We start from the raw sequence: 23,860 nt of genomic DNA on the forward strand, positions 1-23,860 counted from the left end.
CCCCAGGAACTGCTTGCTTGTAATCTACCTGTCTTGCTTGTTCCCTCTGCCCATCCTGCACCCCACACCTGAGCTCTTCCTCCTCCCAGGGGACTGTGCCAGCCACTCCACCTTCTTGGCTCCCCAAGTGATGGCAGGGGCCTCAGTGTGCCCAGCCTCCACTGATCCATCCTTGTGAGACTGGCTGGACAGTTCCCCAATCCTTCCTTCCTCACCTCCACCCTGCACCTCCTGCAGGGGAGATGGTCTTCACTTGGGGACCCCAAGTAAAATGTTCAGACTACAGCCAAGTGACCGTGCTACAACTGCAGGGCTGGCCACTCCAAGATGGGACAGGCCAACATGTGGTGGGGTCCTCACAGGACAGGAAGCCCCCTGCACACACGCTCCAGCCTGGGCGTCTGCTTCCCAGGGGAACAGACCTCTCCTTTGTAGGAGGCAAGTTCTGCTTCCCAGGGGATTAGTCCTCAGGTGCTACCGTCATCTCCCTAGCCCACCACTTGGCACCGTTTCTCTACAGGTAGCTGGGTCCCCTTTCTGCCTTTATTCTTCTCTCTCTGTGTCAGCTTGGGCAAATTACATCTTCTTTCTGAGCCTCTCCGTTGGTACCTCTTGCATTACCTGAGACCCAGATACCTGTGTGGGATGGTGTGTTTATTTCCAGAGGGCTGCCATAACAAAGACCACAAACTAGGTGGCTTACGACAACAGAAATGTATTATTGTTATGGTCTCACTCTATTGCCCTCGGTGGTGTGCTGTGGCGTCACAGCTGACAGCAACCTCCAACTCCTGGGCTTAGGCGATTCTCTTGCCTCAGCCTCCCGAGTAGCTGGGACTACAGGTGCCTGCCACGACACCTGGCTATTTTTTTGTTGCAGTTTGGCCGGGGCTGGGTTCGAACCCGCCACCCTCTGTATATGGGGCTGGCTCCCTACCCACTGAGCCACAGGCGCTGCCCAGAAATGTATTCTCTTACTGTTCCGGAGGCTAGAAGTCTAAAATCCAGGTGTCTCCAGGACCACACCGCCTCTGAAACCTGTTGGGGAAGAGCCTTCCTTGCCTGTTTGTAGGTTCCAGCGGTGGCCAGTGATCCTGACCTCCCTTGACCTGCAGATGCATCACTCCAACCTCTGCTGCCACAATGTGGCCTCTTCTTAGAAAGACACCAATCTTGTTTGGTTAAGGACCCACCTTACTCCCTCAGTATGACTTCATCCTTAACTAATCATATCTGCAAAACCACATTTCCAAATACAATCATATTTTTAGGTGCTTGAACCTATCTTTTGGGGTTCACAATTCAGCCCCTAACTGATGGAGGAGAGATGAGCCTAGCTGCAGGGGTGTCCAGCCTGCGGCCCCCTGCTTATCGACGGTGTCAGATATCACGAAAAAGTATGTGTAGACCTTTTTTTTTTTTTTGCTCATCGGCTGTTGTTAGTGTTTGTGTATTTAATGTGTGGCCCAAGACAACTCTTCCAATATATAGCAGAAAAGAAAAAAGGTTGGACATCCTGGTAGAGGGAAGGAGGGGGCCAAAGTCAAGTCTCCAGGCCAGGTTTACTAATGTCTTGCCATCCTCTCCCTGGTGCAGAACCCAGTAGGTGTGGGCCGCTACCTTAACACCTGGCTGATGGAGACAAAGGACAGACGGCAGCGCTATCGGTCCCTGTACCTGGGTGAACCCAAACGCTACCTCTCGGACCTGAACCGGGACATGATCATGCAGTGAGTGGAGCTGAAGCTGCAGGAGAGGGGCGAGGACAGGGGAGGCCTGACTCGGGTGGGCTGAGAGCTCCCGGGCCTGGTTCCCATAGGAACACAGCTGCTGCCCCCAAATACCAGCCAGTGAGGCAGCAGAGAGACATTCAAGTTTACCTCCTGGCTCTGCTGGACACTTGATGGCTGTGTGAGGTGGGGCATGTTGCTTAACCTCTCTGAGCCTCATTTCCTTCAGCTGTCAAAAGAGCAGCTATCTGAGAAGACCCAAATGAAATGATCTGTTGAGAAGCCTTGGTAAGGAAAAGGTCAATCAACACTCAGACCTCCACCCACAACACACATGGTCTGGGCTCTGCCCTGAGTAGCTTTACCACATGGAATCTCATTTCTTAATGTTCATAATGGGGTTTCATTTCAGAAAGTTGTCTTGAAGCCCAAGAAAGAAAAGATGCGTGAAATACTGGGGCAAACTATAAAACAGCTTGCAAATGCAAGCTACTGCCATATTTTATTGATCTAGGAGGCCATCAGTTGCGATATCATCTCAATTTCAGAAATGTTAAAATGCGAATAAACATGCCCTTTAGAATTCAGCATTTTGGTTTTGGAAATTATGGTGAGAACATGAGGACCAGCTTCTGGGGACCAGATTGCTGTAGGAAAACCAGCTTTTAAATGTAATTAAAAACATCTCATTCTGTTGCCCAGGCTGAAGTGTAGTGGCACTCCTGGTCTGAGAGGATCCTCCTACTTTAGCCTCCCAAGTAGCTGGGACTACAGGTGCCCACCACCACACCTGGCTAAGTTTTACTTTTTTTTATTTTTTTGAGACAGAGTCTCACTTTGTTGTCCCTGAGGAGTGCCATGGTGTCACAGCTCTCAGCAACCTCAAACGCATGGGCTCAAGCGGTTTTCTTGTCTCAGCCTCCCAAGTAACTGGGACTATAGATGCTTACCACAACGCCTGGCTATTTTTAGAGATCAGGTGTTCCCCTTGTTCAGGCTGGTTTCGAACTCCTGAGCTCAGGCAATCCACCCGCCTCAGCCTTCCGAGGATTACAGGTGTGAGCCAACACGCCTGGTCCAAGTTTTACTTTTTTTTTTTGAGACAGAGTCTCACTATGTCATCCTGGGTAGAGTGCCGTGGTGTCACAGGTCACAGCAACCTCAAACTCTTGGGCTTAAGCGATTGTCTTGCCTCAGCCTCCCAAATAGCTGGGGCTACAGGCGCCCACCACAATGCCAGGCTACTTTTTTGTTGCAGTTGTCATTGTTGTTTAGCAGGCCTGGGCCAGGCTCGAATCCGTCACCCCTGGTGTACGTGGCTGGCGCTGTAATCACTGTGTTATGGGTGCCAAGCCATAAGTTTTACTTTTGTTTTTTTTTCTGAGACAGAGCCTCAAGCTGTCGCCCTGGGTAGAGTGCTGTAGCATCACAGCTCATAGCAACCTCCAACTCCTGGGCTCAAGCGATTCTCCTGCTTCTGCCTCCCAAGTAGCTGGGACTACAGGTGCCCACCACGATGCCTGGCTATTTTTTGGTTGCAGCCGTCATTGTAGTTTGGAGGGCCTGGGTTGAATTCGAACCTGCCAGCTCAGGAGTATGTGGCTGGCGCCTTAGCCACTTGAGCCACAGGCACTGAGCCAAGTTTTTATATTTATATATATATAATTTTTTTTTTGCAGTTTTTGGCCAGGGCTGGGTTTGCAGTTTTGTTTTTTTTTTCCTTTGGTTGGGGCTGAGTTTGAACCTGCCACCTCCGGCATATGGGGCCAGCGCCCTTACCCCTTTGAGCCACAGGCGCCGCCCCCAAGTTTTATATTTTTTGTGGAGATGAGGTGTTGCTGTGTTGTTGAGGCTAGTCTTGAACTCCTGGCCCCAAGCAATTCTCCTGTCTTTGCTTCCTAAAGTGCTGGGATTATAGGTGTGAGCCACCTGGCCTGGCCCAAAACGTGTAGTCCTTTATGTTCCTTTTTCTTGGTTTGCTCCCTGGTTTGGACATATTCCTGAGAAAGGGCATGAGAGGCGATATCTTTGACAGACTGCATGCCTGAAAATCTTTTTCCTTTCCTTTTCTTCCCTTCCCCTTCCCTCTTCCCCCTTTCCCTTTCCTTTCATTGGACTCTTTTGCCTGGGCTTGAGTGCAATGGCATCAACATAGTTCACTGCAACGTCAAACTCCTGGGTTCAAGCAATCTTCCTGGCTCAGCCTTCTGAGTGTCCGGGACTACAGACACCCACCACCACACCTGGCTAATTTTTCTACTTTCTGTAGAGATGGGGGTTTCACTCTTTCTCAGGTTGGCCTTGAATTCACAGGCTCAAGTGGTCTGCCTGCCTCGTCCTCCCAAAGTGCTAGGATTATAGACATGAGCCACCACAACTGGCCTGAAAATGTTTCTTATTTTTCCTACTTGCATATCTGATCAATAGTTTGGTTGGAAATAAAATTCTAGATTGGAAATAATTTTTCCCTTGGAATTTTGAAGGCTTAACCTCCTAGCTTCAAGTGTGGTTCCTGAGAAATCTGGTGCCGTTCTTGTTTTCTGTCCTTTGTATGTGACTTGCACGTTCCTTTCTGAAAGCTTTTTGGATCTTCTCTTTGTCCCTTCTGTTTTTCTGGGTTTTAGTGTAGTTTGTTTTCTTTTTCTTTTTTTTGAGAAAGAGTCTCATTATTGTGCCCTCAGTAGAGTGTTATGGCATCGCAGCTCACAGCAACCTCGAACTCTTGGGCTCAAACAATCCTCTTGCCTCAGCTTCCCAAGTAGCTGGGGCTATAGGTGCCCACCACAACACCCGACTATTTTTTTGTTGCAGTTATTTAGCTGGCCTGGGCCAAGTTCAAACCTACCACCCTTGGTATATGTGGCTGGCACTGTAACCACTGTACAAGGGGTGCCAGGGCTTCTTTGCTGATTTTCTGTCCAAATGATCTGTCCAGTGCTGAAAGTGGCCTGTTGAAGTTCCCAATATTATTGTATTGGGTCTTTCTCTTTAACTTTAATAATATTTGTTTATGCATCTGAGTGTTCTGGTGTTGGATGTATACATATTTACTATTGTATCCTCTTGCTGAATTTATCCCTTTGTCATTATATATAAGTAATGACCTTCTTTGTCTCTTTTTATTTTATTTTTTTACTTAAATAAAGCTACTCCTGCACTCTTGGTTTCTATTTGTGTGAAATATTTTTTCCCATATCTTTAGTTTCAGTCATATGTGTCTTTACAGGTGACATGATTTTCTTTCTTTCTTTTTTTTTTTTAGAGACAGAGTCTCACTTTCGTCATCCTCAGTAGAGTGCGGTGGCATCACAGCTCACAGCATCCTCCGATTCCTGGGCTTAGGTGATTCTCTTGCCTCAGCCTCCCGAGTAGCAGGGACTACGGGTGCCCGCCACAACACCCAGCTATTTTTTTGTTGCAGTTTGGCTCAGGCTGGGTTTGAACCTGCCACTCTCAGTATATGGGGCCGGTGTCCTTACCTACTAAGCCATAGGCACCTCCCAAATAGGATGTTTTTTTTGTTTGTTTGTTTTTTTTGCAGTTTTTGGCCAGGGCCAGGTTTGAACCCGCCACCTCCTGTGTATGGGGCTGGCGCCCTAGTCCTTGAGCCACAGACACCGCCCCCAACATGAATTTCTTTTTTTTTTTTTTTTTTTTTTTTTGTAGAGACAGAGTCTCACTTTATGGCCCTCGGTAGAGTGCCGTGGCCTCACACAGCTCACAGCAACCTCCAACTCCTGGGCTTAAGCGATTCTCTTGCCTCAGCCTCCCCAGCAGCTGGGACTACAGGCGCCCGCCACAACGCCCGGCTATTTTTTTTTTGGTTGCAGTTCAGCCGGGGCTGGGCTTGAACCCGCCACCCTCGGTATATGGGGCCGGCGCCTTACCGACTGAGCCACAGGCGCCGCCCCCAACATGAATTTCTTATAGGCAACATACAGTTGGGTCTTTCTTGTTTTTTTTTTTTTTTTAATTAATTCAGCCAGTCTATACCTTTTAATTGGGGAATTTAAACCATTTACATTCAAGGTTGTTATTGATAGATAAGGATTTAGTCTTGCCATTTTGTTGTTTCCTGCTTCTCTCTCTCTTTTTCTTTCATTGTTTATATATTTTTTGTTGTTGTTGTTGTTGTTGCAGTTTGGCAGGGGCTGGGTTTGAACTCACCACCCTTGGTATATGGGGCCGGCACCCTACTTCCTGAGCCACAGGCACCACCCTCATTGTTTATGTTTACAATTTGGGTTATTTGGTAAATATTGACTCCTTTATCTTTCTTATTTTTGTTTGCTTATTTTTGTTGTTTTGTTTTAATTCCAAATTTTTAAATTATAGCCAACTTGATCACATACAAAATTCCTTTACAGGCCAGGAGTGGTGGCTCATGCCTGTGTAATCCTAGCACTTTGGGAGGCTCAAGGTGGGTAGATTGCCTGAGCTCAGGAGTTCGAGCTTAGGATTGCCTTGCTTAGACTGAACAAGAGTGAGACTCTGTGTCCACTAAATAAAAAAAAAACTAGCTGGGTGTTGTGGCACATGCCTGTAGTCCTAGCTACTTGGGAGACTGAGGCAAGAGGATCGCTTGAGCCTGAGAGTTTGAGGTTTTTGTGAGCTACAATGATGCCATGGCACACTACTCAGGGTGACACAGTGAGACTGTCTAAAAAAACAAAAACAAAAACACAAAATTCCTTCACAGATACCCTTTTATGAAGTTTATTCCAACCTGCCCAAGCCATCTCTAACATTCTTTAAGCTTTCTGTTTCTGTCACAAATTTCTCTTTTCTTAAATAGCCACTCATTTTAGGATAAAAATTTCATACAAGATCCTTTCTCATACGATATTATTCTCCTTTCTGTTTAACCCTTATTTATTACCAAAAATATATTTCTATATTCATAGCCTTTCCATACCTCTTTCTCATTAGTCACTTTCTTTTTTCATTCTCTCCTCAAACTCACATTTTGAATCAACCTTTAAATAACCTCCGAATTAGACAAAATTACATATACATCTATTTCTTTTCTTTTTTTTTTGTAGAGACAGAGTCTCACTTTATGGCCCTTGGTAGAGTGCCGTGGCCTCACACGGCTCACAGCAACCTCCAACTTCTGGGCTTAAGCGATTCTCTTGCCTCAGCCTCCCGAGTAGCTGGGACTACAGGTGCCTGCCACAACGCCCGGCTGTTTTTTGGCTGCAGTTTGGCCGGGGCTGGGTCTGAACCCGCCACCCTCGGTATATGGGGCCGGTGCCTTACCGACTGAGCCACAGGCACCGCCCCATATACATCTATTTCTAATAAGAATACATTTCACAGCTCAGTGCCTGTGGTTCAAGCAGCTAAGGCACCAGCCACATACACCTGAGCTAGAGGGTTCGAATCCAGCCCAGGCCCGCCAAACAACAATGATGGCTGCAACCAAAAAATAGCCAGGCATCGTGGTGGGCGCCTGTAGTCCCAGCTACTTGGGAGACAGAGGCAGGAGAATCGCTTGAGCCCAGGAGTTGGAGGTTGCTGTGAGCTGTGATGCCACGGCATTCTACCCAGGGCAACAGCTTGAGGCTCTGTCTCAAAAAAAAAAAAAGAATACATTTCACATTTTTTAAATAATTTCTCTTATTAAAACATCTTATTCTTTGGTGTGTTTTACATATAGAATTTCATGTATGACTACAGTTCTTGTTTTTTAGTAAGTTTAAATTTTTTTTCAGATTAATATGAGGGTACAAATGATTAGGTTACAATGTTTGCATTTGTTCATCGGTAGGTCCCTGTTGTAATTGTGTTCTTTTTTATTTTTGCATCTGCTTGACCAGCGGTCTTACACTTTTGTGTATTTTCATGATAGTAGATATTGTTCTTTCACTTCTACACGTAGGACTCCCCTAAGGATTTCTTGTAGGGCTGGTCTGATAGCGATGAATTCCCTCAGTTTTTGCTTGTTTGGGGAAGACTTTTATTTCTCTTTCACTTTGCCAGCTTTGCTGAGCATAGTATTCTGAGCTGTTAGTTTTTTCTTTTTCTTTCAGTACTTTCAATAAATCATCTTATTCCTTCCTGGTTTGTAAGGTTTCTGCTGAGAAAGACACTAGTAGTCTGATAGAGATTCCATATATGTGCCTTGATGCTTTTTTGCTGTTTTTAGAATTCTCGCTTTGCCCTTAACTCTTGACAGTCTGCCTATATAGTGCTTTGGAGGGGATTTTTTGGGGGTTGTACCACTTGGGGTTCTCTGAACTTCCTATATCTGGATGTCTATATTGCTTTCAAGACTAAGGAAGTTTTCAGCTATTATTTCGTGAAATAGGCTTTCTATGCCTTTGCCCATTTCTTCTCCCTCTGAAACTCCCAAAATTTGAATATAATGAATATAGTGGAGGCGGAGGTGGGTGGATTGCTTGAGTTCAGGAGTTCAAGACCAGTCTGAGAAAGATCGAGACCTTGTCGCTAATGAAAATAGAAAAATTAGCGAGGCTTGATGATGAACACCTATAGTGCTAGCTACTTAGGAGGCTGAGGGAGGAGGATCTCTTGAGCCCAGGAGTTTGAGGTTGCTATGAATTATAATGATGCCATAGTGCTCTCCCCAAGGTGACAGAGTGAGATTTTGTCTCCAAAAAAAAAAAAAAGAATATAATGATATGTGTGTTTACTAAAAAATTTTGAAAGCATTAACTTTTAGACTTTAAAGCTGGCTCAGTGTCTGTAACTCAGTGGTTAGGGCACCAGCCATATACACTGGGGCTGACGATTTCGAACCTGGCCCAGGCCTGCTAAAACAACGACAACAACGGCAACAGCCCGGTGTTGTGGTTGGCACCTGTAGTCCCAGCTACATGGGAGGCTGAAGCAAGAGAATTGCTTAAGCCCAAGAGTTTGAGGTTACTGTGAGCTGTGACGCCACGGCACTCTACTGAGGGTGACATAGTGAAACTCTGTCTCAAAAAAATAAAAAGAAGTGCCATCTTCCAGATGGTCCTGGGCTGTAAGCCAGAGTCCTGGGGGTTCCACTCCTAGTAAAGAGGAGCCTCAGGGTAACACAGGACTGACTGAGGTCAGGAGCTCGGGGTGTGAGACCTTTAGGTGACGTCATACAAGTTTCCGCCTCTCTCTCTAGTCCTCTGTGCTCTCAGTGTTGGGCTAGAAGATTCTTTGGGAGCTATGATTTTTATTTTTTTTTTTTACTTGAAATTCTTACAAGCCAAGTTGGGTCTCTAATGAGAGGAACTAGGTGGGATGGGCCTCCACCTGTGGGCTAGACAGGGTGCCTGTGAGGGCTGACCCTGAGGGTGGTGCCAGTGGAAACTGGAGGGATCTCGCCCTTAGAATCAGGCTATTTTGTTGGAAGAGGTCTAGAGGTCATCGATTTGGGCTCTCACCCAATGTAGAATCCCTGTGAAGCATAGTCAACAGTTACCAATTCATCCCCTGTGGGTGTCCTGCCAGGGATGGGGAGCCCACTCCCTTCCAAGGGATTACTTCCATTTTTTTCTTTCTCTGTTTTTTTTTTTTTTTTAAGGGAAAGGATCACACCTTTTACTAAGGGGAAGTGCCCTCCAACTGTGGATTACAATTCAGATCCTACTCCTTAAAGCCACTGGGGAAGGACAGCTACAGTGACTGGAGGGGCCAGAGGCCTGAAGACAGATGTGGGGCTGGGAGGATGGGAGTGGGAAGGACCCGTGAGAATGCCTGGGAAGAGAGTTGTGCTGGGGTCACCTCTGCTGGAGCTGCACACCTGGAGCTCACAATGTCTGCTGGGACACCTGGGGCAGATATCATTTGTTACAAGACATCAAATATCCTGAGACCTGGGATCAGCCAGAACATGGAGTCTGAACAGCAGATGGACTAAAGGGGTAGAATGTGGTTGATGCCCTTGAAACCCTTTGTATTGTAAAGCCACAGCTCATTAAAGTCTAAAAGGGGGTGGCAGAATGTAGCGTGTTTGACAATTCTAGTACTCTCCAGCAACGTCCCCTCTCCATCCCAGGACACTTCTGGAAGCTCAACAGAACCTCCTGCTTTGAGGGACTGACCCCCAGGCAGTGTCCAGTCATTGGGAATATTGGTGCCACCCCCAGGGTCAGCCTTCACAGGCACCCTGTCTAGTCCATAGGGCAGTCTGTGGAGGCTCATCCCAGCATCCTGGGCTCTTTCCCTCACTGCTCATGTCAGTGAAGGGCCTGGGTGGGCCATCCCTAGAGGAGAGGAGACCTGGATACCACAGCCTCAGCCACAAAACTCACATAATACAAAAAAAAAAAAAAGTGGTGCCTGTGGCTCAGTGAGTAGGGCGCCAGCCCCATATGCCGAGGGTGGTGGGTTTAAACCCAACCCTGGCCAAACTGCAACAAAAAATAGCCAGGCGTTGTGCGGGCACCTGTAGTCCCAGCTACTTAGGAGGCTGAGGCAAGAGAATTGCCTAAGCCCAAGGATTTGGAAGTTGCTGTGAGCTGTGACTCTGTCTCTACAAAAAAAAAAAAAAAGAAAACAAAAACCCACTTCAAGCACTTTCTTCAGAGTGTGTTTTACAGAAGCGGTTACTTCTTCACTCCTGTCAGAACAACTGTTTGGGATGAAGTTCCACCATCTCCATCCATAAGTAACATGGTCATCTATGTAAAAAGTCCTAATCTTCAAAAAAGCTACGAGCTTGAAGAAGTCAGTTTGGTAAGGTTTCAGGAAACATGATGAAAAAAACCAAAGCCAGGACATAACTGGGAAGCATATTTTTGAAACATATTAAACTTGTGGAGTGTTATTTTTCTTATATAAGCCAATTTTGGAAAACCAATTGTTGCAACTCTGGTATGAATGTCGGTGTCTGAACACTGCCCGTGTGGGCTGAGGGTCTGGTTGGGCAGGAGGGGTTCTCATGGAGGGAACTGCTCTGGGGCAAAGCGGAACACTCCTGGCTAACAAGTGGCTTCCCTTCTGAGCCGAGTCCAGGGCGGTGAGATATGCAGGGCTTGGCTCCAGGGCCGCAGTCTACTCTTGCCAGGTCTGGAGCAACTGCCTCTGTGGGCTCGGGCTCAGGCTCAGGTTCTGAGCATTTGGATGTTGTAAGACTAGAGGAAGAGTCTGCTGCACCCTTGGTTTACTATTAATAACTTCAATGTAGCTTTTAGGTCAAATAATTTGACCTTTCTTAAGCCTCATCTTATCCGTAAAATGGGGATAGAAGCTGATCTTTTTTGCTGCATGCCTATGAGGGTTAAATAAGATATTGTATATCGTGTGCTACTGAAATGTAATGTGATATTTAGCACAGAAAAAGCTATGTTTTTTTTTTTTTGCAGTTTTGGCCGAGGCTGGGTTTGAACCCGTCACCTCCGGCATATGGGGCCGGCGCCCTACACCCTTGAGCCACAGGCGCCACCCAGAAAAAGTTATGTTTTAAGAATTAAGAGTTCTGGGCGGCGCCTGTGGCTCAGTGAGTAGGGCGCCAGCCCCATATGCCGAGGGTGGCGGGTTCAAACCCAGCCCCGGCCAAACTGCAACCAAAAAATAGCCGGGCGTTGTGGCGGGCGCCTGTAGTCCCAGCTGCTCGGGAGGCTGAGGCAAGAGAATCGTAAGCCCAAGAGTTAAGAGGTTGCTGTGAGCCGTGTGACGCCACGGCACTCTACCCGAGGGCGGTACAGTGAAACTCTGTCTCTACAAAAAAAAAAAAAAAAAAAAAGAATTAAGAGTTCTCCTTTAGACAAACACAAAATCCAGTTTGTGAAATAGAACTGGAATTTCCTAAAGGGGTCCTCTCACATAACTTTAGCATGAGACCCACATGTCACGCGTTTTAGGAAAATGTCCATTATGTGTATTCATGCATTTGCATAACACTAGTGCACCAAACTCAACTCTTATTTAAGCCTCACAGTCCTGTAACACTTAGGGTGAGCTAAATTGCTCTTAAGAAATGGTTCCAAACATGTAGTGTCTTTTTTTTTTTTTTTTGTAGAGACAGAGTCTCACTTTATGGCCCGTGGTAGAGTGCCGTGGCGTCACACAGCTCACAGCAACCTCCAACTCCTGGGCTTAAGCCATTCTCATGCCTCAGCCTCCCGAGTAGCTGGGACTACAGGCGCCCGCCACAACGCCCGGCTATTTTTTGGTTGCAGTTTGGCCGGGGCCGGCGCCTTACCGACTGAGCCACAGGCGCCGCCCCCAAACATGTAGCGTCTTAACAATAGTTTGTTTTGCTACCGTAACAGCCTAGGACAGGGTTCAGGTTGGTGGGGCATTTCTCCTCTGTACTGTGACTCAGGGATCCAGGTTCCCTCCAACTTAAGACCCTCCTATTATCTATGGCCTAGTTGTCATTTGCATCCAGTGAATGGAAGGGAAAGAGCCAGGAGACCTCACAGGTTTTTATGACTTCTGTCCACATTCCAATGGAGAAAACTCTTAACACAGGGACACACTTGACTGCTAGGGAGGCTGGGCAATGTAGTATAGCTGTGTGTACAAAGAAGGGAAGAAAGCATTTTAAGGAACAGCTTTAACGGTTCCTACCAGTTTATAGGTAATAGTCTCAATAGGATTAATTAGCTAACTTGCTAAGATGGATTTGTTACAACCGAGTGGCCAAGCCCGGAGCTCCTGATGACCATGTCTGGTGCCTTAAAAAGCATGACCCCCATGCTGACCTGAGCCACCATCATCTCTCACCCAGACTCTGGCAGTGACCCTCTCACTGTTTGTTCTCCACCTTAGACAGAGGGATCTTGTAACACCTACTCTGGAGCACAGCGTAAAGGATCACACTGTCAAGGTGACAGAAATAAACCTGTGCTCCTGCCCCCATGATCTTTCAGCCCTTCCCAATAGCATATAGGTTCAGAGAGGGCAACTCAGCTGGGGAGTGGCGCAGCCTGCCTCTGTGCTCGGGTCTGACTCACATTGTGGTCTCTGGAGCAAGAAATGACAAAGGCTAGCTTCCAAGCCATACATTTTTATTGTTACAGAAGTAGCAGCTCCACGGCCACTGGGACATGTGCTCTAGGGGCAGAGTAGACAGTGCGGCAAGAGCCTGATGGGGAGATTCATGCCTTTCTCCTTGGTCTCCATGACCAAATTAGAAAATGAAAATGACACGCTACACCCATCCCCAATCCTTCCTCCCCTTTTACTTATACCTGATTATCCATTCTTCTGGCCAAAGAAACTGGCTACATTCTGATTTCACAGAAAACCTTCATGCAGCCCAGAAACTCGGCTCTGGAGGGGAGAGGCCTACTCTGGTACTTTCCACATGCACTGCCCTCTGGCACCAAGTTTAACTCCACCCCAGATCACCATGTGGATGGACAGCAAAGGGACCCGCTACAAGAAAGTCACTAACTCAGCTCATCATGCCAGAAAGACTGCCTCTTGGCCAGGCAAAACATCACTGGACCAACAGTGACCTGAGGCTGGTGTGATCCCCAAATGCTTTCCCTTCCAAGACCCACGTGGTGGGTGAAGGAAATCTGGGAAAGTCTAAATTTTGGTTTTTGGACTAAGGGCAACAGAAGATGCTGCCATCTCTGGCCAGTCCCAGTGGCTTAGGGACAGAGGTACCACTGGCAAAATGATGGCACTGCAGTGTCTGATTAACCTAGCTCATGTTATAACCATTCATCTATGGAAAGTAGAATCATCAGTTTCACACTGAGCAGGAAGCACATGGGCCCACGGTGAAGGCTAAGGCTGGAACTCACATGCTTTGCAAACTAGAGAATGAAGTCCATTTTATTCCTTCTGTTCCCCTCCAGTGGCCCCGTGGGTAAGGATGAATCCTTTGTCTTATCTCCTGAGTGCCACAGATGTGCCCAGCCCTCACAGGACCAGGCCAAGGCACTGCAGTGTGCCACGCCCTGGGAAGTCTGGTACCTACACTGACAAGGCAGATGCCTGCCCACAAGCTAGGTGAGCCTTCCTGAAAGCGAGAGCAGAGCTGGCCTTGGGGCTAAGGAAGGACCCTGAATGATGGACCACCCTGACATATCTACCTGGATCCTTTGTTTTTCCGCTTTCAATGCAATGTGGCTTTTCATGGGTTTTGCAACCACAGTGCCTAGGACGGGCTCCAGGGAGGTCTTGTGTTCACTGATGGGAAAGATGAGGAATGCAGCTCAGAGGGACGAATGACTTGCCTACTGGGCACAGCTCACTGCCAACGAAGCAGGGACTGAACCCAGGTCTCCTGACTCATGTCACAGCTACAACTGCCTCAGCCTTGTCATTCCAGCTTCCCTTACATGACACAATTCCTCCTCAGACTCCGGGTTTCCAGGCGAGGCCAGGCAATTCTTCAGATGAAGTTGCATAAACAATCAAGCTTTGATAACAAGAGGGGGAAGGGCCTAGGGAGGTTCCCTTCCCTCTGGAACAGAAACAGCTTTCTCTGAGTTTAGGATTTGTAAGGCACTGAAACTAACTTCAGCTGGGGTGAAGGGTGGTAGTGGCAGGAAGAAAAAAAGAGGGGTAAGTGGTTGGAAAAAGTCAAGCTGATAGGCTCTCCTTTCAGCCCTGCAGTGAGAAGTGCATTGACAGTGGACTCCATTTTCCCACCTGATGTGGGCCACCCCCAGCACACCCCGCAGAGCAGCATGGACCCACTCCCACCATGACTACGTGGGTTCTGGGGGCAAGAAGCTTGGAGGGTTGGCAAGCCAAGAATGAGCCTAGGCCCCTTGGATCCAATTCAGAGAGTGGAGACCACTCTCTTCCTGGGAGTCCCAGGCTGAAGTGGGAACGAGATTCAACCCGGAAATACATCCTCCAGGAACTCCACGGTGGCTGGGCCTGCAAGCCTGGGGGTAGAGGACGGGCAGGATGGCACCAAGGACGGCAGAGAGGACTTTGGAATTGGGCCTGGCTTTGGTGCAGACTGTCTTGGGCCTGCGTGCCCAGTCTGCCGCCCAGGGTGGAGGGGAGCCCTCCGCTGTGGGGAGCTCGTGCGGCAGGCTGAGGCAATGGCGGGGCCACCCCACGGCATCCCCTTCATCATTTCACCAAGCCTGGGCACAGGTGACCTAAGGTTGGAGCCTTTTCAGACTGAACTGGTGACTGCAAAGCACTTGTGTCGGATGTGATGCTGAGTAGGAAGACTGATGGGTGCCACTGACCACCACTGTCGGTGTGACAGGTGCTTGACCTCTGGATGGGGACAGGTAGGTGCTACTGTCTCCTTTCACAGATGAAGAGGCCTGCGCTGAGAGGGGGTCGAGTGACGCCCCAGGACCCCACAGCTACTGAGGGCTAAACTGGGAAGCAAACTCAGGTGTGTCTGACCCCAAGTCACATGTGTTTCCACCCCACTGGGCTGCCCCGGAGCCAGGAGGAAGGCGTGGGCTGTGTGGGTGGGATTTCTGGAGGGGGGGTCTTTTGGGAAGTGTGGATCTGGGAAAGCGGCCAAGCAGGAACGAAGGGACAGTGCCTGTCCACCCACGTGTGTCTGTCTTTCCAGGCGGCTCCAGCTCAGTGCCTGGCGGCCTTGCAGATCTTGTCATACACCTCAGGGAAGGCGTCCTGGCAACCGAGCTTCTCCCGCAGCTCATGGTACAAGGAGCCATCAAACATCTCCCAGAACTCCTCCCGGTTCATGTAGCAGTCGGCGTACAGCATCTGGAAGCTGCAGAGGCAGAGCGGGGTGAGGATGTGAGAGGTGCAGGGAGGAGAGGGGGCGTGGGAGAAACCAGCAAGCCGCAGGCACCATGCCCCCCCACCCCCCGCATGTTTCCAGGCTCTGGAGGTGTTCCTGAGGAACTGTCCTTGCTTGATCCCCCTACCAAGCTGCTGAGGAGGTGGAGCGGGGGAGTTGGGGTGGGGGTTAAGTGGCTTGGCAGTGGAGGCAGTCAGGACTAGAGCTCAGCCGGCTTGGCTTCTGACTCTGTGCTCTGCCCAAGACAGCTGCCTCCTCTGATGGGAGGGCAGGAACATTTGCTTTTCATCTCGTATTGGCATTCAGTAAACTGCACAGATTTAAAGTGTATAGTTGGCTAAGCTTGACACATGTACATGACCGAGGAACCGTCACCGAGGTGCGGATGGCAGCCATATCTCCCATCCTGAAACTCTTCTATGACTCTCTCTCTCTCTGCCATCCCCGGGCAACCACTGGTGTGCCTTCTGTCACTGTGGATTCATGTGTGTGTTCTGGCATTTTCTAGCAGTGGAATCTCACGGTGCCCTTTCTCCTGGCTTCTTTCAGTCAGCACAATGAGATTCGTCCGTGTTATGTTCCTCAGCAGTTGGGTCCCGGCTGCATTCTGAGCGATACTCTGGCCCTGGCCTCTCTGTGGTTTTCACAGTCAGGAGTCCCTCCTCCCTTAGCTTTGGCCTTTCAATCTAGAGCAGGATCCCCACATATCTAAACCCGTATCTGTCATCTGCCCTGTGAGGAAGTGGGGGTGCAGGAAGGGGAGGGAGGTGGTCCCATAGCTCTACCTCAACCACTTCCCAAGTGAGAGGCTGCCATAGCCAGGGGGTCCCTGAGCAAGCCTGGGGCTCCTGGTTCTCAGCCTGGAGCTGGCCTCATTCCCCTGGAGCGTCCTTGGGGCCCTCATCCAGAGGGACCCCGCCACTCCAGGCCACTCACCCATGTACACTTCGGACAAACTTCTCCAACTGCCTCATGCAAGACCTGGCTTCAAAGTGCTTCACACGTGGCTCCCCATATGCGCCAATGTCAACATAGAGCTCTGTCTCATCTCCCTTGGGGTGCACCAGGCCCGGCTGGCTGGGCAGGATGAACGGACACAGCCAGATTGGGTAGACCTGGGTGGAGCAGGGATGGGAGTACCAGTGATTTTTCTCCCAAAGATGACGGATAGGCTCATGGCCGGGCACTCACACCCACCCACAGGGAGGTTTGCTGCATTCTCCAGGGGCCCCTCTGGCTGCTCACAGCTCCATTCCCCACCCTCCCAGGCTTGCTGAGGACAAGGTGGTGCCGACACCACCACACTGGAGGACGCCATCCGCACAGGTCATGGGCATGTTCATTACCAGGCCCTGTGACTCACCTTCCATTAGGGCCATCTGCTCAGCGGGCCAAGGCCTCAGTAGGCATATGGACAGGCCTTGATTTTATAGCCAGGGAAACCGAGACCCGGAGGGCAGATGTGCCCAAGGTTGGGCAAGCAGTTCAAGAGAGAGGTCCGCGGGACCATGCCTGGGGTGGCCTCCCTGCCCCGCCCCTGCTCACGTGAATGTCCTCATGGAAGGTGTTCAGGGCCCGTGGCAGGCACTTCATGGGCACCAGCATGTCCTGCACCACGTGGTGCTGCTCGTACAGCTTGCGCAAGGTCTCGCCCTGGGTCAGCTTCAGGAGGGAGATCTTGGGAGGTACCATCCATCCAAAGAGGTAGCGGAAGATGGGGTTGTTGCCGAAGGGGATGATGTCCTGGGAGACAAAGGGTCGGGATGCCTCTGGATGCCTCTGTGTGCCAGGGGTCAGGTGCTTGTTCTAGGCTTGACATGACGGGATATAATTTCCCTTCAAGGGGGCACGACGCTACCTTGGCCTTTACTAGTTGGATCTACGTTTGATTCTCTGTTCTGGCCTGTACCATCTGTGATGACCTAGGGCTAGCTACTTCTCTGAGCTTAGTTTCCTTATCTAGAAAATGGGACTTGTGCCCAAGAATGATCTATCAGATGGAAGGCAACTAGCCCAGTGCCTCGAGCAAAATGACCAGGTGGCTCTCATTCCCCTTCTGGCTGTTGAGGTCAGAGTGGCTGGCAAAGAGCAGGCATTCCATAAAAGTCTGAGATTGAGTGCTCTGAATGAGAAGAGTAATACTCAGGGGACTTAAGGGGTTTCTCCGAGGTCATACAGCCAGGGATGGCTGTCACAGGGCAGGTGAAGTCGGACTCAGGCCTGACAAGGAGCCTGTTGGTTTACAGCATTCCTTCTCACAGCTTTAACCATTTGCCCTCCACCCCCAACTCAGTCTCCCAAGAAACCTTGAGCAGAGGCCAGTCCTCTTCCAAGCCCCTCACTGCCAGGTGGGAGGTGCTGCCTCCCTCGGGGCTGCTGCTCTGCTCAGCTCCCTCCAGCTCCGCCATGGCTTTTGGGGCAGGGGGATTATGCCTACCTCCCAACAGAGAAGACTTTGGCCCCTAGCTCACAGCCTTCCTCCTCCAAGTCATGCCACCTTCCTGAGGGTCACCAGCAACCATTCTCACAGCTCCCAAAGCTCTCAGAGCCAAGATTATTTTTTCATTCATCAGATAGTTACAGGGAGCCTAAGAGGTCAGGTCCCAGGCTGGTGCCCATAAAGTGCCTGCCATGGGCCCTGAATATGGGTCAGGTCCCAGGCTCTACCCTGGGTGCTGGGGAACCGGGACAATTGAGATGTGGTCTCCATCCTGAAGATGCTCACTCCCTCATGGGTGGGAAGGACAGGCCAGTGGCCAGCACAGGACAGCTGATATAAAGAGAGGCAGAGGCAGCTGACGAAAGCATTCATGGTGGCCTCCCAAAGCAGTTGCACGCAGACATGTTGAAGGCTGAGTGACCCCTGGAATTGCCAGGCCACTCCCGCGAGGGTAGGGACCTGTAGGCTTTCTTCTGCTAGATCCCAGCAGCTACGCCACTGCCTGGCACACAATCGGAGCTCAGTAGATAGCATGGTTTTACTGTTTCCCTGGGTGACTCTGGAAAAACCACACACGTCCAACAGCAGAGATTCCAGTGTACAAAGGTTAAGCCTGCCCTCCCTCCCTGGCCCTACTTTCTTCCCCTCCCGGCCACCCTCTCCCCACTTCCCATTTAGGGTACCTGTGGACTCCTGCTGTGGGGGTCCATAGACCTGGCCCACCATGGGCTCTGCCTCCCTACATGTTGCCTAAGGCTGTGCAGGGTACTACAGAGACCTTTAGTCCACAGGACCCGGGCCGTTTCATAGCTGGCTTTTCCAAAAAATGTTTTCTGACCCTTGCACTACTGTATGGATATATCATTATTGAATCAGGTCTATGCTGATGGGCATTTAGATTATTTCCAGATCATTCCAGCCAATATCCTTTGTGTCTTTGCCAATTTATATGGGTCAGTAAGACAGATTCCTAGATGTGGAAAACACTGGTTCAAATGGTGGGTGCAACTTTAATGGATACTGTTTCAAGGGCCTGGACCATTTCATATTCTCTCAGACAAGCCCTGGGCCAATGTGGTGTGTTATCAAACTTCTAGATCTCTGCTAAGTAGAAGATGCAGGAGTCCCCAGGTTACAAACATCTGACTGATGTACAACTCACACTTATGAACAGAGGCTATTATAGGTAATAGGTAAATGTACCTGTTCCAGCTTACATACAAATTCAACTTAGGAACAAATCTCCTGAGCCTATCTTGTTTGTAATCGGGACTGCCTATAGTTTCATTTTGTCTGTCTTTGATTCTGAGTGAGGCTGCATCACCTTTCTTAGGTTTAAAAGCCACTTGTTTTTTCCCCCCCTAAAAATAGTTAATGGTTACCCAAATGTATCAACTGAAGTAATTTCTTTACTGGTCCCAGCCTCAGAAAATTCTAATTTTTTAAACATGTGCTCTGTCCTTCTGCTTTCCCTCTGTCCAGCCATCACTTATCCTCCATCCCTGGGTAACCCTGGAGCTCGAGTCTCTGGCTTCACTCCAGAGGCCCTCGCTGCAGCCTCTTCCTGCTTGGTCCCTGCTATCCAGCTGCTCTCGCCCTTTGCCTGTGTCCAGCCTACCACTGGCTGCCTCTGCTCTGCCAGAGGCAGAGCTGGAGGCAACAGCCTTCCAAGAAACACCAATGCCAAGGGCCCCAATCACGTTCTTCCTCACTGGTGCTAAGTCCCTGTACTGGCCAACCGCTTCCACTGCAAACGAGGAGGAAAGGGAAGAGCAGGAGAGGGGCTCCCTACCCCTGCTCCTTTCTCCCAGTCCCCCCTCAGCCGTGAACCAGAGGTAGAACGTGCAGGCAGCAAGAAAGCACAGTAGCAACAGCCGAGTTAGCTGTATGCACCACTCGTAAAGGAACCAGAAAATATATAGCACGAGCAGTTACATGCTTATACCTGCATTTTAAAACATGTATAGTCATTCATGCTAATAATTTAGAGTTTTTATTCTTCTATAAGTAGAACATTAAATTGCAAGTAACTATGACAACAGAGAGACCACAGGAGAAAGGAAAAGGCATTCTAATTTAGCTGACAGCACTTTTTGCCTGCTTTCTGCATTGGGCCCTGCAAATCACGTAGCTGGCCCTGAGCCCAAGTGTTGCTGATTGACCAAGCTGGCAGAGGGATGTGAGCGGACCAGCCAGGCTTGGCACGGGTATGACAGGAACAGACTAGTCACCCAAAAGGCAGTTTATTAAGGGACTTAGCACCCAGGCCTGGTTACACTTGGTTTGTTCAAGGGCCCCAAGCCAGCAGGGGAATCAGGTGTAAAGCCGTCTGCCACCAGGAGTTATCCCAGGGCAGGGGAAAAAGGCGAGCATTTGAAATTATTTATTCCTCCTTTCTAGAAATGTTTTGGTTTCTGCAATTCCCCCAGTCTCAAGTCACACACGCTAGAGAATGCTGTTGCACGCTGCCCAGACAACCTCCTCCAGAGAGGCACTCGTTTCCTAGTGGAGGGGAGTGTTGAAGGTTGGCACACAGGGACAACTGCCCTTGGCAGAAGGGACCCTGCCTTGTCCAAGGTCAGATGCACCATGATGGCTGATGAGGCGGGTGAGGTGACACAGCTCCGAGGGCTTCCAGGGTTTTGCTGGCCTTCTCCCTCTGCCTGTCTTGCTTCCCTCTGGAGTAAACTTCCATATGCAAACGGAGGCTGACAGCCCCCATTTTTCCAGACTCTTTAAAGGCAGTGTAGGCCAGGGTTTATTCAATAGCACAAAATATAAGCAAGTCTCATTTTGAATCTTAGCTTTGTGTAGTGGCATTAAAATACATCCTCCCTTCCAGAGATGAAGCTTACTGCCCCTTCCCTGCATGTGGGCTGTACTTGCTGGCTTGGTTCTAACAGAGAATATGCTGGAAGTAACGGGTGTGACTTGAGGCTGAGGGAAGACAGTGCTTTGTGATGAGGACACTCGAGGGACCCACGTGGCAGGGGAGAGAGGTGACTCTTATAGCCACATGCAAGGCTCCAGGTGACCACTGCCCAGCCCACCCCAGGATAGACCGAGCGAGGACCACCCAGACTGATCACTCTTAAGTCTGTGGCCCTTAGAAGCTGGAAGGTAACAGGTGTTAGCTGTTTAACACTCTAAGTTCCCGTGTGGTTCATTATGCAGCAAGACAGCTAACAGACTCTCTTGCTGAGTTCTTACTTAGGATAACTTAAATCTCAGTTTCCTCATCTGTGAAATGGAAATACACTAGTGCCTTCCCTCACAGAGTTGTTAGGAAGATTAAGATACGGCACAAAAAGTTCTCAGCACGTCTACCCCATAGGAGTGGCAGTGTTAGTGGCCACTGCTGTCTCTCTGCTGCTCTTTCTCAGGGTCCTTTGCTGGCTCCTCTTTCTTTTCCTGCCTCTTAAGTATCCTTGCCCTTGACACTTGGTGGGATGGACAGGCACTCCTGGTGTCTCTTTGGCAAAGCTGCCTGCCCCACCTGCTCTGGCTCTCAACATTGCCCAAAATAGAGCTAACGGGTGGGGGAGCCACACAGCCTTCAGGCTGCAATAAGACCCCTATGGTTGCTCTTCCAACCCCCAACTCCACCCATCACACTGCCTGAGACCTACCCCAACTTTGGAGCTGACCAAGCACCTCCACCCAGAGCCCATGAGCGACAGTCCCGTCGTGCCTACGTCCTGTTTCTGTTAGTCACCACAGATGTCCAGGTGCCTTGTCACCCGTGCTCACAACCTGGCACAGCAATGCAGAATCTCTCAACCTGACCCTACTGTCACTGCCCCGACCTCCCGGTGTCTGTGCGCTCATGGTCTGACCCTCTGTCTTTATTCTTCTCTGCACACGCTGTGCCCCTCCTTGTTCTTAACTGGAACCTGGCTGTCCCCGACAGCTCTCTCCAGTAGCTCACATTCTCCCTAAAACCCTCGTGCCAAGGGGACGGGGGAGGTGAAGTGGGTTCTCCTGGCCCCACAGTACCGCCTCTATCCTGTTCTGTCCCTGGGACAAAAGTCACCTTCAGCAACTTTGTAGCACGTGCCCAAGAACCCCCTACCCAGCAGCCCAAGCTCCCCTCCCTGGGTCCTGGATCACTGGAGTCTACCCCCCACCCCCACCCCCGGTCTTCTCAGCAGAGCCTAGATCACTATCATATCCTCCAGCTTCAACACTTGTGACTCAATACCCACAGAGACGTCCTCCCCCGCCTGGCCTCCCAGCTCCCTGAACTCCTCTCTTTATTTTCCTGCAAACTAATCTTTTACATGCCCTTGGCCACTGACTCTTATGTTACCCCTTAGAGCAGAGGGTGGCACTTCCTGCAGATGGGGAGCCAGTGTGGGAGTCGAGACCGGCCTGTTTCTGCAGTTGAGGTCTTACTGGAGCTGGCCACACCTGCTCATTTATGTATGGTCTGTGGATGTTCCATGTGCCAGAGGTGAGGAGCTGTGACAGACTGTATTTTGCAATGCCTAAAATATTTGCTCTTTGGCCTTTTAAAAAGGTTGGCTAATACCTAGCCTGTGCCCCTTTGTTCATTTTATTCTGAGAGAGCATCTTGCTCTGTCTCTTGGGCTAGAGTGCAATGGCATCCTCACAGCTCACAGCAACCTCAGACTCCTGGACTCAAGTAATCCTCTTGCCTCAACCTTCCAAGTAGCTGGGGCTACAGACACCCACCACAAAATTAGTCTGGCTAATTTTTCTATTTTTAGTAGAGATGGGGTTTTGTTTTTGCTCAGGCTTGAACTCCTGGCCTCAAGCGATCCCCCTGCCTCAGACTAAGTGGTTGGATTGTAGGCATGAGCCACCATGCCCAAGTGCCTTTGTCCCTTTATCCACGTTCATTGTCTCTGCAGTTTCTTTTCTTTTCTTTTTTTTTTTTTTTTTAGCGACAGAGTCTCACTTTATTGCCCTAAGTAGAGTGCCGTGGCGTCACACAGCTCACAGCAAGCTCCAGCTTCTGGGCTTAGGCGATTTTCTTGCCTCAGCCTCCCAAGTAGCTGGGACTACAGGCGCCCGCCACAACGCCCGGCTATTTTTTGTTGCAGTTTGGCCGGGGCTGGGTTTGAACCCACCACCCTCGGTATTTGGGGCCAGCACCCTACTCACTGAGCCACAGGCGCCGCCTTGTCTCTGCAGTTTCAACGGCAAGTGTTTGCCCCGTGACCATCCCTACTCTTTACTACCATGCTCCCTCGCCCTGTCTTCGGTGCTTCCCCTGGGGCACACAGTCCTCCACACCGGCCTCTTAGCAGGTCTTGGGAGCCCCTCTCCTCCTGCGTCCCCTCCACGGCCGGCTTAGGTTTCATCAGAACCATGCCCTGGCTTCTCACTCCTGCCTCCCCACCACACTGCCCTGCAAAACCACAACTGTAGTTCAACGCAAGCAGCTACCTACTCTGCAGCCCCTCACCCCACGGCTGTACATGTGGCAACCCACCGCCAGAGAGTGGTCTCACTGTAAATTCATGATCACGAATCCCAGGCAGGCCCAGAGAGAGCTGCCTGGCAATGCTACAACATTCCCAAGTTCATTCATTTCCCACCCTCCAGGGGGACAATTTTACATCTCTGCTCTCCTCAAACTGTCAACATCAGCCGGGTGGGGTGGCTCGCGCCTGTAATCCTAGCACTCTGGGAGGACGGCGCAGGGGTATTGCTTGAGCTCACAAGTTCGAGACCAGCCTGAGCAAAAGTGAGACCCTATCTCTACTAAAAATAGAAAAAACAGAGGCAAGAGGATCACTAGAGCCCGAGTTGGAGGTTGCTGTGAGCTGTGATGCCATAGCACTGTATCCAAGGTGACAGCTTGAGGCTCTGTCTCAAAAATAACAAAAAAACCCCCAAAGGTCACTGTGTCCAGGGTGACAGCTTGAGACTCTGTCTCAAAAATAACAAAAAACCCCCCAAAAGTCAACATCCCTTCCCACCTCACCTAAGCTGAAATTCTTGCTTCTTATTTCACTGAGAAAACAGAAGAAAGCACCCCAGTTCCTAGGTGCAGTAACTATACCCATTCATACA

The 23,860-nt window shown here is 49.9% G+C and overlaps 2 protein-coding genes across 5 annotated transcripts in view; one reads left to right on the forward strand and one right to left on the reverse strand.

Moving 5' to 3' along the window:
* Window positions 1-9,730, forward strand: part of LEXM (lymphocyte expansion molecule) — a 38,369-nt gene extending 28,639 nt beyond the window's left edge. For all 4 annotated transcript variants that reach the window (XM_053576955.1, XM_053576958.1, XM_053576957.1 and 1 more), the window contains 2 exons: window positions 1,597-1,730; window positions 9,253-9,730. In XM_053576955.1, coding sequence (XP_053432930.1) covers window positions 1,597-1,730; window positions 9,253-9,325 — 207 coding nt within the window. In that variant the 3' untranslated portion in view covers window positions 9,326-9,730. The remainder of the gene's footprint in view (window positions 1-1,596; window positions 1,731-9,252) is intronic.
* Window positions 9,731-12,668: 2,938 nt separating this feature from the next.
* The window catches only part of DHCR24 (24-dehydrocholesterol reductase), a 37,429-nt gene continuing 26,237 nt past the window's right edge, over window positions 12,669-23,860 (reverse strand). The window contains exons 7-9 of the mRNA XM_053576948.1: window positions 16,924-17,121; window positions 16,315-16,493; window positions 12,669-15,348 (exon numbers count right to left, since the gene is read on the reverse strand). Coding sequence (XP_053432923.1) covers window positions 15,195-15,348; window positions 16,315-16,493; window positions 16,924-17,121 — 531 coding nt within the window. The 3' untranslated portion in view covers window positions 12,669-15,194. The remainder of the gene's footprint in view (window positions 15,349-16,314; window positions 16,494-16,923; window positions 17,122-23,860) is intronic.

Source organism: Nycticebus coucang, chromosome 22, assembly GCF_027406575.1.
Source record: "Nycticebus coucang isolate mNycCou1 chromosome 22, mNycCou1.pri, whole genome shotgun sequence".
Classification (NCBI taxonomy): domain Eukaryota; kingdom Metazoa; phylum Chordata; class Mammalia; order Primates; family Lorisidae; genus Nycticebus; species Nycticebus coucang.